This window comes from Scardinius erythrophthalmus (assembly GCF_964197995.2).
Source record: "Scardinius erythrophthalmus genome assembly, chromosome: 1".
In the NCBI taxonomy this organism is placed as follows: Eukaryota; Metazoa; Chordata; class Actinopteri; order Cypriniformes; family Leuciscidae; genus Scardinius; species Scardinius erythrophthalmus.
The window spans coordinates 23,570,948-23,586,850 of NC_138221.1; the positions used below are offsets into that span (position 1 = coordinate 23,570,948).

The 15,903-nt window shown below is 37.9% G+C and overlaps 2 protein-coding genes across 2 annotated transcripts in view; one reads left to right on the forward strand and one right to left on the reverse strand.

Moving 5' to 3' along the window:
• Window positions 1-15,903, forward strand: part of LOC308697603 (uncharacterized protein) — a 641,328-nt gene that overhangs the window by 406,213 nt on the left and 219,212 nt on the right. The gene's annotated exons all lie outside the window — the stretch shown is intronic.
• On the reverse strand, window positions 5,771-13,706 carry LOC308687137 (uncharacterized protein; the record flags this gene model as incomplete). The annotated part of the gene is made up of 5 exons (XM_081359401.1): window positions 13,155-13,706; window positions 12,484-13,089; window positions 10,380-11,870; window positions 6,008-6,679; window positions 5,771-5,886 (listed from the first exon to the last, which is right to left on the reverse strand). Exons 1-5 carry the CDS (start codon window positions 13,366-13,368, stop codon window positions 5,771-5,773), a joined length of 3,099 nt encoding a protein of 1,032 aa, XP_081215527.1. The 5' UTR covers window positions 13,369-13,706.

The following is a 15,903-nucleotide window of genomic DNA, read 5'->3' on the forward strand; positions in this document are numbered from 1 at the left end:
TGTGTTTATGCTTTTAGCTTTTTGGACCTGCACATCATAATAAATAGATCTGTTTTACAAAACTTTAAGAATTTTTCCACTGATGTGTCATATATCACTAAAAAGGGGAGAATCTAAGCTTTAATGTGTTATAAGTCACATATGCAGGATAACTATGGATCAAATGTGTTGCAGTTTTAAAAAATAACTTATCTTTAAATTTGAATTTCTCAAAAATATGATTTTCTGAGGCCGAATTTTAGCAAATCTTTGACATAGCCTACTCAGTCAATTTTAAAGATATCAAGGTTTAGGTTATATTTTCACAGAATGTTGTTTACATTGTGTAGGATGATTTTATGTAAAAAACACTGAATCACAAAAAAATGACTTTAGCTGGGTTTTCACAGGCAGGGTCACATATAAACACTGAGGAGTGTTAATTTAACACTGGGGATTTTGCTGTGTGAGTGTGTTGCTGCTTCCACAGACATCAGTGTGTTTTACAAACTTCATAAAGTTAACTCTATTCTTCTCAGTTCACCGGCCAATTTCTTGCATTTATTTCGGGAGAAACTGATGAATTCACGTGCTGTAAAAAAAACAGGACAACATTGCAGCGCCCATCTCATGTTAGATCAAGATTATTTATAAAGGTTTTTAAATGAGCCGGAGTCTGACGCATTCAGCGCTGTCATCACAAAAGCAGTTTTTTCAACTTCATAATGTTTATTTTTGGTTTCAGATATTTAAATACACATAAGCACGAGTCAAACAATACATTTGGAGTTTGTAAAACACACTGATGTCTGTGGAAGCAGCAATAACAATCTATTCAAATATAATTTGCCGACATGTGTTATTCATATTAGACAAACATAGTGCAAGACAAGGAACTATAAAGTTTACTCTATTCTTCTCAGTTCACCGGGCCACTTTCTTGCATTTATTTCGGGAGAAACTGATGAAATCACGTGCTGTAAATCCGACTGACAGGACAACATTGCGGCGCCCATCTCATTTATAGATCAAGATTATTTAAAGGACAAGTTCGGTATTTTACACTTAAAGCCCTGTTTACAGATCGTTTCTGATGAAATAGAACAATCCTTCATAAAACGCATTAAACTTTCGTTTACAAAGACGTGAAACTCACCGAGTGGTCAGGGGTGTTCACTGATATGCTCACACAAAAATCGCTGAAAAAGATGCATTCCAACAGGTGTTTTACCATTCGTTGTAAAACTGTGGACCTATTTTTCCAAACGTCTCACACCCGTAGATTCTTCCGTTGAGAGCTTGAATAATAGACACTACAGCCCAGTTAGTGGCGATAATGCACCTTTGCCAATTGCAAGCAAACTACTGGCATTTCATTGAATACACAGAAGAAGCAGAAGAAGAAGCGGCGAAGTAATACCGTACCGCACACAGCCCATCCAATTCAAGTCAATGGTGTTGGACAAAAACTACGATAAAACCTGTTGGAAAGCATCTTTTGCAGCGATTTTTGTGTGAGCATATCAGTGAACACCCCTGACCACTCGGTGAGTTTCACGTCTTTGTAATCGAAAGTTTAATGCGTTTTAGGAAGGATTGTTCCAGTGCCCATAGGCTGCCATTCTGTAGGTGGGGGGGAGAAGCGAAATAAACCTAAAATTCTCGGGACAGCAGCATGTGTCCACATTTTTATCTCAACCGTTCTATTTCATCAGAAACGATCTGTAAACAGGGCTTTAAGTGTAAAATACCGAACTTGTCCTTTAAGGTTTTTAAACGACCAAACACACCCACTTACACGTATTTGAGAATCACCATGGCGTCGCCATGGAAACATTAAAGGGAACGTTCGCCTTGAAAAAATTCACTTTCTCGTGGCCACGAGTTAGTATCTTGAGGCCACGAGTTAGTATTCCAAGTAGTTTGATAATGAAATAACTATAGCCTATGTTTATATATATATATATTAGGGGTATAACGATACGTGTATTCGTATCGAACCGTTCGGTACGAGGCTTTCGGTTCGGTTTTCGGTACGCATTTTCAAACCGAACGGTTCGTTGTACCATTTTTCCTGCCGACCAAAATTTGCTTATTTCAAATGTAGGCGCATGGCAAGCGCGCTCATAATGTAAGAGACGCCGGCGCGACCACAACATTGTCCAACATCAAATGGCAAACGTAATGCAAACGGAACGAAACTGCTCATTATTGCGTGGTTGAAGGACCGTTTATCAGTTTGGACCAGTGCAGCGCGAGCATATTGTCTATGAACGCGAGCCGATCATGATCAAGCGACACTGTTACTTACTACACAGCGCTAATAAGAGATCCGGTAAAGAAAGCATTTTAATTCTCCACAGAATAAACATTTACATTTCTCTGTTATTAACGGATCAAACAGCGCTGACATGGAAACCAGGAAGAAACATTGTGCCTTGAATGAACTTGTCCACAGATCAGCAACATTCACTATGGATATCTGAACTAAAATACACCTGTTTATAACTAGCCTACTACAATATTACATTTAATTTTTTCCAAGGAGCTGTTTGTTTTATATGCTCCTAGTCAATCATTGCTCCAGAATTGCTCAAAGTAATAATAATAAAAAAACATACTTTATGATGTTAGTTTTAATAAAAAAAATTTAAAAAAAATGAAATAAAGAAAATTTCTCTGGCATTTCTTTCTTTTTGCTGTATCAAAAATGTACCGAACCGTACCGAACTGAACCGTGACACAAGTGTATCGTATCGAACCGAACCGTGAATTTTGTGAACCGTTACACCCCTAATATATATATATATATATATATATATATATATATATATATATATATATACACACACTCACCTAAAGGATTATTAGGAACACCATACTAATACTGTGTTTGACCCCCTTTCGCCTTCAGAACTGCCTTAATTCTACGTGGCATTGATTCAACAAGGTGCTGAAAGCATTCTTTAGAAATGTTGGCCCATATTGATAGGATAGCATCTTGCAGTTGATGGAGATTTGTGGGATGCACATCCAGGGCACGAAGCTCCCGTTCCACCACATCCCAAAGATGCTCTATTGGGTTGAGATCTGGTGACTGTGGGGGCCATTTTAGTACAGTGAACTCATTGTCATGTTCAAGAAACCAATTTGAAATGATTCGAGCTTTGTGACATGGTGCATTATCCTGCTGGCAGTAGTAGGTGGTCATAAAGGGATGGACATGGTCAGAAACAATGATCAGGTAGGCCGTGGCATTTAAACGATGCCCAATTGGCACTAAGGGGCCTAAAGTGTGCCAAGAAAACATCCCCCACACCATTACACCTCCACCACCAGCCTGCACAGTGGTAACAAGGCATGATGGATCCATGTTCTCATTCTGTTTATGCCAAATTCTGACTCTACCATCTGAATGTCTCAACAGAAATCGAGAATCATCAGACCAGGCAACATTTTTCCAGTCTTCTACTGTACAATTTTGGTGAGCTTGTGCAAATTGTAGCCTCTTTTTCCTATTTGTAGTGGAGATGAGTGGTACCTGGTTGGGTCTTCTGCTGTTGTAGCCCATCCACCTCAAGGTTGTGCGTGTTGTGGCTTCATAAATGCTTTGCTGCATACCTCGGTTGTAACGAGTGGTTATTTCAGTCAAAGTTGCTCTTCTATCAGCTTGAATCAGTCGGCCCATTCTCCTCTGACCTCTAGCATCAACAAGGCATTTTCGCCCACAGGACTGCCGCATACTGGATGTTTTTCCCTTTTCACACCATTCTTTGTAAACCCTAGAAATTGGTGTGCGTGAAAATCCCAGTAACTGAGCAGATGGTGAAATACTCAAACCGGCCCGTCTGGCACCAACAACCATGCCACGCTCAAAATTGCTTAAATCACCTTTCTTTCCCATTCTGACATTCAGTTTGGAGTTCAGGAGATTGTCTTGACCAGGACCACACCCCTAAATGCATTGAAGCAACTGCCATGTGATTGGTTGATTGGATAATTGCATTAATGAGAAATTGAACAGGTGTTCCTAATAATCCTTTAGGTGAGTATATATATATATATATATATATATATATATATATATATATATATATATATATATATATATGATGATATATGCTTGTAAAAAATGGGGTTAGAATTGTTGCATTATTCCAAATAAATAGATTGAGATTCACAGACAAATTTAAAGAGATTCACAAAGATTTATCAAATTCACAAATAAATAGATTAAGATCCACAAATAAATGTAAAGAGTTTCACAAAAATGTATAAAACTCACAAATAAATCAAATGAGATTTTCAAATCAAATTTTTTTTTAAAAATGTGTTTTATGTCACAAACTGTAATGTCTGTCAGATAGTTTGAAGTCTGCCCAGATGAAGGATACAAGACAAGTACAAATGAACTGGTAGTTCCACGAGATTCATATAGATGCTTCCTCTCAGTTAAGCACACTCTTCAGTCTTCACATACATGTCAATGAGCGAATGTTAGCAGGGAACAGAAAACACTCTGAAACACGCTCACATAAGAACAGCATGCATACAATAACGTACGCCATAGAAGAAGTCATCTTAAAGGTGAACTAAGTAACTTTTTTACCTTAACCGAACAGCTTCGGAGTCATTGGTATTATATGACTGTTTTCGGGTTGAATGGTGGTCGTCTCGCACCCCCCAAGCGCCTGTGAGCCGAAACACCACCCTTGCAACTTTGGGCCAGCGGGCCGCGGGCCTCAGCGTCAGGAAGTATCGCGTGATATCAGGTCTCTCGATGTAACGAATTGCTTTACGGCACTGCACACATAAACTGTCTAAATATGTATTTGCTAGCCTTCTGTGTATCATACATACCTCCGTGGACATGGCTTGGTGCGTTCGCCGGCTTCTTTGAAAACAAATGCACATGACCAGCAGGAGGAGATGGGAGGGGGGAGAGTCGGCAACGAGTTTTGACGACAGTGTTGTCAAATATCTATTCCGAAGCTGTAGGGGGAGCTCTATAGAGAAACCCGCGAGCAAAAAGCGAGAAAACAGCGAAGAAATCGGCAAAGCTGTATAGTTCTGCTTTAAAGGCATATCAACATTCATGTCATGAACACTACTTAACACTAGGTGCCCGTTACAGAACACAACTCTGCCTGGCATTTATTTGTGAACCGCTTTGTAAATCGCTTGTTGGGAAAGAACTAATAGTTAATGTAACCCCACCTATATCATGTCTCCAATGCCTCATCATAGAATGCAATGTGTGTTTGTTATATTTATCTGAGTATAAATGGACACAAACGGCAAGGCCCATGTCTAACCAAACTTGAGACAGTGTCATAAATCCTCCTAAAAGAGGAATTACCCACTTGGAAATTCCACCTTTCTTAATGGTCGAGCCAACCCTGAGAGGTGGGACCTTCCTCAGGCTTTAAAAGTTATTTGTGAATATTTATGACAGTCTGACAGTAAAACTAATGAGCACAAACACTGGTCACCATATTGACTACAAACGTTATAATTTTCAATAAAACATCAACATCTAAACCTCTGTTAATTATCAATAACAATTTTGGAACACATATGTGACAAATTGTTTAGTAATACAACCTAAACTATTATTTTACTACTAATTTTTCAACCACAGCTTCGTTTTTTTACCATAAATGTAAGGTCAGTGCTGTAAAACATAAATTTTGCTACCATATATTTTACAGTAACATGCGGTAAATGCTACGGGACTTTTTTTTTTACACTGTACTTAAAAAATAGCTCAGTAAAATCAATACAACAAAAGCTAGAGCAATTCCTCCAAGAACAGCAGCTCCAATAGCAGCCCCAACAGCAGCTCCATCAACACCTCCACCAGAAGCTCCTGCGACAACTCCAATAACACCTCCAACAGCAGCTGCACTAATAAGAACAATAACACATCCAAGAAGAGTTTCAAAAAGACCACTTTTGGCATCAGCAACATTTGGAGCAATAACAGCTCCACAAGTAGGATATTTGTTAAGAAGCTTTTTATATCTACTCCTTCTCTCAGCATCTTCAAACATCTGATGACTGTAGTGTCCTCCTCCATTCTGCTCTATCATTGTGTCAATCTTCTTCAGTAGATCATTCACCTGATCTCTGTTATTCACATCTCTATTGTTGAAGACGTGAAATCTGCCTCCACACTGATCAACTAGATCTCTTAATCTACTGTTCTCCTCAATGAGTTTTTCTACAGATTCTCCTTCTAGCAGATCTCCATGAGTGAAGAGAATAATGGAGTACTTTAACACCTCCTGACCAAACAACATCTCAATCTGCTGAATAATCTGTTGATCCTCCTCTCTGAATCTCAGAGGAACCACAATGAGAAAAGAATGGGGTCCAGGACTGGTTAAATAAACACTTCTAGTTAGTTTTGTAAAAAAAAATTCTGAGTTCATCAGTGAGTGAATGAATCCAGGAGTATCAACTACAGACACAGATCTGCCTGAAACTCTGGCGTGTTTCACTGAGGATTCACTGGTTACTGATTTTGTGCTGAGTGTAGATATGAACTCTTTCTGTCCCAGTATTGTGTTTCCAGATGCACTCTTCCCAACACCAGCATTACCCAGGAGCACAATCCTTCTGGATGAGAGACTGACAGCAGGAATATCCTGGAAGTTGATGCAAATTCTTCGCTGGGAATTGTTTGCTTTTTTTGACACTGTATGAAAAAAGAAAACAGATTAAAGAATATCTTATTTTACTTAACATACTAAATTACCATACAAATAAAATAGTTACAGTAAAATATAGTAATAATAAATACCAACTCTGTTTCCAAATAAATGCAGCTAAAACTCAAAGGTTTTGATTTGTTACAATTTCATGAATGACACATCAGTATTAGACAGAGGCAGTTTCACACCCTCAACGTTCCCTCATCTCCCATCTCAAACGGCTCACTGCAGTTCACCTCCACACACCAGTCTGTGCGCTGTGCGCGCCCTGCTGATCAATCTGCGGTCCTCTTTCTTCCCCCTCCCCCACCTTCACTGCTTTGATATGAAAAATTGCGGAGGCAGGTGACGGTGCTTTCACACTGGGCTTGTTTGCTGCGGTCCGACCCCGAGCGCGATTGTTCCAGGCCACGTGATGCGCATGTGCGCGCCGTCTGCGTTTTCGCAACTTCACTGTAACGTAATTTCTAGGGGTGTAACGGTTCACAAAATTCACGGTTCGGTTCGATACGATACACTTGTGTCACGGTTCGGTACGGTTCGGTTCGGTACGTTTTCCATACAGCAAAAATAAATAAATGCCAGAGAAATTTCCTTGAATTATTTTTTTTAAATTATTATTTTATTTAATGAAACTAACATCACAAAGTATGATTTTTTTTATTTTTTTTATTTGTTAATAATGTACTAATGGAGCTATACTTGACTCTTATTATGAGCATATAAAACAAAACAGCTCCTTGGACAAAATGAAATGTAATATTGTATAAACAAAGATTTATTTTAGTTCAGAATCAGATTAACTTTTGAGGGCAGCAATTGTATTCATAATGTCAAAATAAAACCGACGTAATGTTACTTGAAAGCATTATAGCCTTCCATACCTTGCAGTTAGTGTGTTACTACAGTAAATCCACGGTGAATTCTGCTGATCTGTGGACATCGTCCAGTTCATTCATTCATGGCACGATGTTTCTTCCCATGGTTTCCATATCAGCGCTGTTTGATCCGTTAATAACAGAGAAATGTGAATGTTTCTCACTAGATCTCGCAGCGATGTTATTACTTAAGTGGCGAATTCAAAAAGCATTTGAAATTCAAACGCGTTCTTTACTGGTCTGGATCTCTTAGCGCTGTGTGGTGTTGCTTAATCAGGCTCGCGCACAGGGCTCGCGAGTCCCGCTTCACAGTTGATGTTGTGGTCGCGGCAGACTCTATGAGCGCGCTTGCCACCCGCGACGCGCCTTCATTTGAAATAAAGAAATTTTGGTCGGCAGAAAAAATGGTCCAACGAACCGTTCGGTACGCAGTGCGTACCGAAAACCGAACCGAAAGCCTCGTACCGAATGGTTCGATACGAATACGCGTATCGTTACACCCCTAGTAATTTCTATTATCACTGTAAAGCTGCTTTGAAACAATCCATAATGTTAAAAGCGCTATATAAATGAAGGTGACTTGACTTCACATGGGAGATGAGACTCTGATTGGTTTATTGCATGTTACGACCAAAAACAAACCCATTACTCATTAAGAGAATAGAGACATCCCTTTTAGATCATGCACCGGGAGCTCCGACCATTTTCCCCCATCGTTAATCTAGCAAAAGTGGATTTGGACATGACCCAAGTGCACTTGCCATGTGCTTAGATCCTTAAAATAGGGCCCACTTTGTTTATCCATGTTCTGCTTCTGTCTTGAAGTGTGCGTATGAACGTTTTGAAGAACAAATTATAATTCATAATTAACTTTTGATCAAAAAGGGTTTGGTTTGTGTTCTCTTTCCATTGCATTGCTGTACTATTCACAGGGCTGGGCGATATGGCTGAAAACTGTATCACGATATAAGTGTTTCATATCAGTCGATATAGACAATTATTGATATTTTAAATGACCTATTTAAAAAAAGGACCAGGAGAAAAATATATAAATTTAAACATTTTTTATTTTAAACTTAACCTTCCTCTGACTATAATCCCCTCAGTTATAAAGGCAGATATGTCAACACAACCACGACTGTGCGTCGCGCAGCGCCTCGTATTTAAAATTCAAACACATTATTTTCTATGAGTGTGTACACACACCGGGCGGCTTGACCTTTTTCAAAATCCTGCCACGCCACAGAGCGCCATTTACATAGTTTTATATTAAATTGACATTTATTTGTCTCAAATCGTCATTAATGTATACTGACTTCACCCTGTACTGCAATATACATTTAGTTTTACATTCTGTTAATGGAGATGATGATTTTGCAATTATACTGCCTTGATTAATGCTTGATTTGCTTTAAACTGATGTAACCTAAGTAGTAATGATGCTTTTGCTTAAATACATGCATGTAACCCAATTACTAATGCTGCACAGAAAATGTATTGTGTGATTTCACTATTATTAAGAAAACTACTTACTTGCATGAAATATATGTATTGACTGATTTAGAGTAGAAAACACTTATGTATTAGAAATAGTTTTTATGATGAATGAAAATGTATTAGTTAAGGTATATGTTACAGACGGTTAAGAGAAGAAGGAAGAGGAAAAGGGCTTGAAGATACTGGAAAGGAATACGCCGTAAACAACTGAAGGCCTTGGTGGAGGACTTGGCAGCACTCCATATGATGACGTCAGGAGAGAGTCTGGCATCTGCAGTGGACTGTCTTTATATAAAAGACTGAGAGAGAGACTGGACAGATGGATACTGAATAGCGCAGTATCTCTCGACACCTGATATCAGCTGATTGTACCTTGATTGAAACTTATTATTGTAACTTTACTATTGTACTTTTATATAAGTTTTGTTAACTTTAATTATTTTTTTATTTATTACTTTATATTACATTATTGGCAAATTATTGTCTACCAGAGTAGTAATTGAAAAGACTTAAGCAGGAACTGACCACGGGGATGTCTTCTGAGTAAATTGTAAGTAACATTTGAATGCTTATAGTTTTTCCAGATTCGACTTTCCTTACCTACCTGAGAATAATTAATAAATAGGTAAAAGGTGTAATGATTAAAGGACACACCATAAAACAATTCATTCACAGAAATCAGCTGCTTGAATGAAAATTGCTGATGTTATCGGATTATCAGGTGATATTTTCAATTCATTCAGTTAACGGACGCTCTGAGGTAAAGTGTTCAGACTGCAGACTTAGCAACGATTGTATTTAATTGTAGTACAGTACACTCATAACATAGTACAGATATTATCTTAATTCCATAATGTCCTTAAACATGAGAATATTGCTGGCCATAAATTGAGAAAGTGCGCGTTTGTTCATGCAACCAAACTTGCTTCGCAACCTCTGGTTTCTTCCGACGAAGAAAAAATAAATCAGCGAACGTTATATCGAACACATTTTTTATTGATATCGATTACATGTCTATCGCGATACATATCGTTGTCGTTTTATCGCTCAGCCCTAACTATTCATGTCTACTAGATGGTACTATGGTGTTTACATGTTCAACTGATGTAAGAACTGTGTGAAAGGGAAAACTAGAAGAGTTGAGTTAAGTGAATGCAAGGCTACTGCTCATGTTCTGCCATCCATTCCTCCTTCAACATAACAGTTTCCTTGACATGTTATGCTGTAGCCTCATACATCTGTTCTCTGATAACTAAGTATTAAATTAATATTGATCTTTACATATTAAAAGACCATAATTTTGACTTACTCTTTGTGCAATCATTAACTGGAATTTGTTGTTCCTTGTGAAGTTCAGATTTCTGTTGTTCTTGTTCTTCTTTTTTCTTCTTCTCTTCTTCTCTTTTCTGTCTTTCATCTTGTTTTTGTTTTTCCCACTGCATTCGTTCCCATTTCATCTGCTCAAGCATTTTACTCTCCTTTTCTGCTCTCTCTTTAATTAGTGTTTTATACTGTTCTTTTAGTTCACTGAATTCTTCTTCTCTTCTCTTTCTCGCTTTGACATGATTCTGTCGTTCTTCCAATATCATCATCTTCAATCTCTCTTTCTCTTCTTCTTGTTTCTTCATCAGTTCTTCTCTTTCCCTGTTCAGTTTCTCCATCATCTTCATCTTATTTTCTTTTGCTTCATGTTTAGATTGAAGATCTTCTTTCTCTCTTTCCATTCTCTCTCTCTCTTGTTTCAGTCTCTGATTAAATTCATGACAATCTCTCTGTTCTCTCTCTCTTCTTTTTTCATCCTCTACTCTTCTTGTCTTTTCCTCTAGTTTCTGTTTTTCCCATTCTTCTCGTTTTCTCTTCATCTCCTCACGCATCTTTTCCTCACTCTCTTCTTTCTCTTTAATTTCTCTTTTATATTGTCCTTCTCTTTCTATATATTCTTCTCTTTTCTTCCTATCAATCTCTATTCTGTTCTTCAGTCTGTTTATTTCTTTGTCATATTTGATCTGAAGGTTTTCGTTTTCTGTTTTTGCTTTCTCTTTTTCTTGCTTCAGTTGCTCAATTTTATTTTTAAATGTCTCTTGTTCTCTTTTCATCTCTTCTTCTAGTTTGTTCATCTCCTCTTCTCTTTCTCTGACTCTGTCCATCAGAATCTTCATCTGTTGTTCTTGTCTTTCTCTCTCCATCTGTCTGAACATCTTACACGAGTAGAAACTCTCTCCGTTTGCTTTCACCATGTCGTCTATCTTCTCCAGTAGATCAGACACCTGTGTTCGGTCTCCAGTCTGATTATTATTGAACACATGAAATCTGTTTCCACACGCTTCAATCAGGTTCATCAGAGGAGATCCAGGTTTTCCCAAACACTGTTCAATTGTTTTGTCCTTCAGATCGTCTCCTCTGGTGAAGAGCACCATGGTGAACATTAAAGATTTCTCACCAAACGTCTCTTTGATGATCTTCACTGATGTTGCTTCTTCTCGAGTGAATCGTTGTCCTAAATTGAGCACAATGATGAACACATGCGGTCCAGGCAGGATCATGGAGATGCAGTGTCTGATTTCTCTCTGGATCTCTTCATTAGTGAGTTCAGTATCAAACAGTCCTGGAGTGTCGATCACAGTAACGTGTCGGCCGTTGATGTCAGATGATTCTCTCTGACTCTCTTTAGTCACTGACTCTTGAGATGTTTCTGCTGTAAATGCGTTTCTTCCTAAGATTGTGTTTGCTGTTGCACTTTTCCCAACTCCAGTTTTTCCCAGCAGCACAATCCTCAATTCATCTGTGTTTTCACGTGAACCTGAAAATTAAAAACATGTAAATCTTAATTTATTTCAATAACTAGATCAATTTGATTCAGAGTTACTTTAACACTTAAAGTAGGACCATATGTGCTCAGAGCAGAGTTCATTTTACTGTGTAGATCAATAGGGCGTTTGGGATAGATGAGCCATTTTTCATTTTGTTGATGAGTCAAATATATTCATTCTTATATTTATACCAAATAAAACTCTATATTTTTCTATAATATATATTTATCCTAACTGAAAACATTTATGTTGTTTTCTCTGTATCTGTAAGATAAAATTATTTATCAGATCTTTCAGCTTTACTGCTCTAAAGAATTATAGTAGTTCTATAATTGGTTAAATGATAAGTTTGAATATTCCAATAATTTACATTTCCTGTGGAACATTGAAGCTTGACCTTTGAACTTGATTTCGTAATGGAATATTTTGTAATTGAATGTCGTCAGAATGTTTGAGTTTTGAATTTAGATTTTTTTTTTACATTTTGGATTGTTGAACATTCATTAGAATGTTGAATTTCGCAGTTCTGCTGTTCAAAAATACACACAAAAAATACACTACTCCAGAATAAAATAGCAGCAATCCTAATTTTCTGGTCATTACCTTGTGACAGTAAAAGTGTCTCTAGTGAATGAATTTTATTTTTCATCTCTTCATATTTCATCAGTTTTTTCATCTGTGCTTTCTGAAATGTCTCCGTGGAGAAAAACTCTCCTCTGTTTTCTTCCAGCATCTTCTCAATGTTCTCCATCAATGTGGACACTTGTGTGGTGGGACCAAAGAAATGATGTCGTCCTCCAAAACTCTCAATGACCGACTGTGTTTCTTCATTGAGTTCTGCTGTCTGATGCTCTGAATTCTGCATTATGAGGATCATGATGTGTTTGTTGATTCTTGAGCTGAAGATCCTCTGGATCTCCTCCATTTCTGCTTTGTGTTCATTATTGAGTGGAGCATCAGGAATAATGAGGAGGAAAACATGAACTCCAGGATCACAGAGAGACACACAGCGGAGAGTCTGACACATCACTTCCTCCTCTGAGAGCCGAGTGTTGAACAGAGCTGGAAGCTCCACCAGACTGATCACACGACCATGAAGCTCCACGTCTGATCTTCTGTCTTTCTGCTGCAGGATCAGCTCTGATATGGAGGATTTTAATGTGCCGTCGCTCCCACACACAACCAGATTCAGCTTCACTCCCTCTGAAACTGATAGAAGAACATTTAAAAACTGTCCATGTATCACTAGAAACATCAAATATCACCACACTCACATCTTTTGGCCTGTTGCTTCATTGTGAAATACTGTGAACCTTCAGCACAAACCAGGTGCCGTCCATCATTCATTTTCACAATGTCCTCAAGCGTCTGCAGGAGATCATCAGGAGAGCTGCTTCTCTGAAGACTGAAGTGTCTGTTGAAGCATTTCTGAATGATTTTCTGTAGGATGTCATTGGTCTCAGTCGGCTCTTGTGTCGTGAGTATCATGGTGTGTTGATAAATCTCCTCAGAGAAAGAGTCTAGCACCTTCTCCACACACTCTTGATCTTCTGCTGAACACTGATCATGTTTGAGGAGCAGAACGATCACATGAGGTCCTGGATCAGACAGAGACACACACTCTCTCACTTTCTGTGTGATCTGACGGAGTGACAGATGTGTCTGGAGCAGCTGAGGACTGTTGATGACTATCACATGTCTGTCCTTCAGTCTTCCTCCGACTCTCTCTACAACATCTGGAGGAGCTTCACTGTCAAACGCTGCTCGTCCCAATATGAAGTTTCCCACTCCACTGTTTTCTGACACACTCTTCCCCAGAAGGACAATCCTCAGATCACTCACTGAAACACACACGTTATGACACCAAGATCTTTAGTTTTAATGCATCAACACATGATTTTATATTATTACATAAAACAAACAAATAATGAGAATGAGTGTCCGGAGGGAATAACAGAAGGGAAGTATGGGATGTTGCATCTTATGACACCAAGATCGTTTTAATGCATCAGCATCAACATCGTCATTAAGAATTTGAATTTCAAACTTTGTTTTGAAGTGAGTGAAACTGATTCATAAAAACAGGTAAAAAATAGGATCAAATGTATTGATTGTCTAAAGGTGTTACTGCAGTACACAATAACAATTTAAGGTCGTCTAGCAACTCACACGAAGCAAAACACATAAAAAGTGTAATATAAGGTGTAATTTATTTATTTTTTTAATTAAAATAACCCATGATCCAGCAACTTTTTCTTCCTCTCTGTTTCTTCTCAAGCTCTTCTTTTATATGAGAGCATGTTAAAGCTGCAGATCAGAACTAATAACTACATTTAACTAAATGAAAAGCAGGGAATATATGAGTATGAGTGGATGATCCAGGAAGCATGAGCATTTAAACGTGATTCACGTGTTTTCTCCTCATCATCTGTGTTCATCTCTGTATGTTTATATCAGTGATGGAGTGAATCCGCTCATGTATTCATCTGTGTGATGTTCGTTAAGTACAACTAAATTAGCAAAAGAGTATGCATTCTATTTTATTATAATTATTTGATGGTTATTCAAAAGGTTTTATCATACTTCATGTAGGATTTTTTTCCTCAACACATTCTGCTGTTCTGTTTAATGTAACCAGTGGTTGTGTTTTAGCCTGGCTCCGCCCTCCTACGTACTTCCGCTCAATTTCATTTTCCTTCAGTAGCCTACTACGTCTGGGACTGCTGTATATTCTTAGGTTTCCAGAACCAATTTTTTTGGAGGACCAATCAGCGAACAGAGGGAGTGGCTGAGAACGATGACGTTGATGTAATGCGTCACTCAGTTTGAGTTGGAGTAATGGCAGCGGAGAAAGATGTGAGAAAAGCTATTCGGTCCGTTGTTGCAAAACTGCCGAATATACAGAAGTTAAAGCCGGAGCAAGAACAATGTTTGCTAAGTTTTGTTGGTGGCCATGATGTTGTGGCCCTCCTCCCCACGGGGTACGGGAAAAGTTTGATTTTCCAGCTCACTCAGCACTAGAAGTGCCAGAATTCCATAACTACTAGAACTGCCACAAGCGGTCATTTTGATCGCTATTCAAAACTCTATCTTTAATGATAAATCCCCAATTGAGAGATTAATGCATTTATTGTATTAGGATGTCTTTTAAAAACAAAACAACACCAAACTGTACATTTAAACAAGTTTAATTATAATTTATAAATAAATAATATTCGTAGATGCCCTGAACAAAATGACGGAGATGTTTTCATGTTTCCACTGTTCGATCGCGCCCGCGCCCGCCGACACACACACCATATTCCAGCATTGCAGCCTGTTCATTATAGCCATAATAAAATATAATAATAAAATAGTCAACCTAACATATAAAAATTCCACTGCTCTGTTTCTCATTACTAGTAGGCTACAATTCGTACCATTTTATGCGTGTGAAGAGGATGATTTTTTCCGTCGATATTGGAACGTGAGTGAAGTTCAAAGCCTATATGATAAAGAATAGTTTAGCATCCAAATACATCGCAAATGTTGTAACATTTTGATTCTAATTAGAGAGTTACGTGAGCCCAACGCCGCTTACTTTCACTTTCGCGTATAAAGCATTTCAATTTGGCTTTAGTTATTTTTTCATTCTTGTTCTGTTCTGAATATCATTACATTTAAATGATTTGTTGTTGAATATGTTTAGTGTATTTTTTGCCACATTTTATTGTTGCGTATATTGATATACCGCGAAATTCAGTGCAGTCAATATGACCGTTTATGGCCGAAATAGGTAAATATGTTCATTTTTTTTGTTTTTTGCCTTATGTGTAATTTACATAGGTAATTTATATGAAAAACAATTTAAATGAAAATACAGACAGTTTTAGGAAAAGTCAGGTACCAGCAGGATTGTATTTATTTTTTCAACAAAGTTATTGCAGATATAAAATTCAAAACGGTCAAAATGACCGCCATGGCAGTTCTAGTGGTGAATGAGTTAGCTAAGGCGAACGATAGGGATGCAAAGCCGATAGGTGT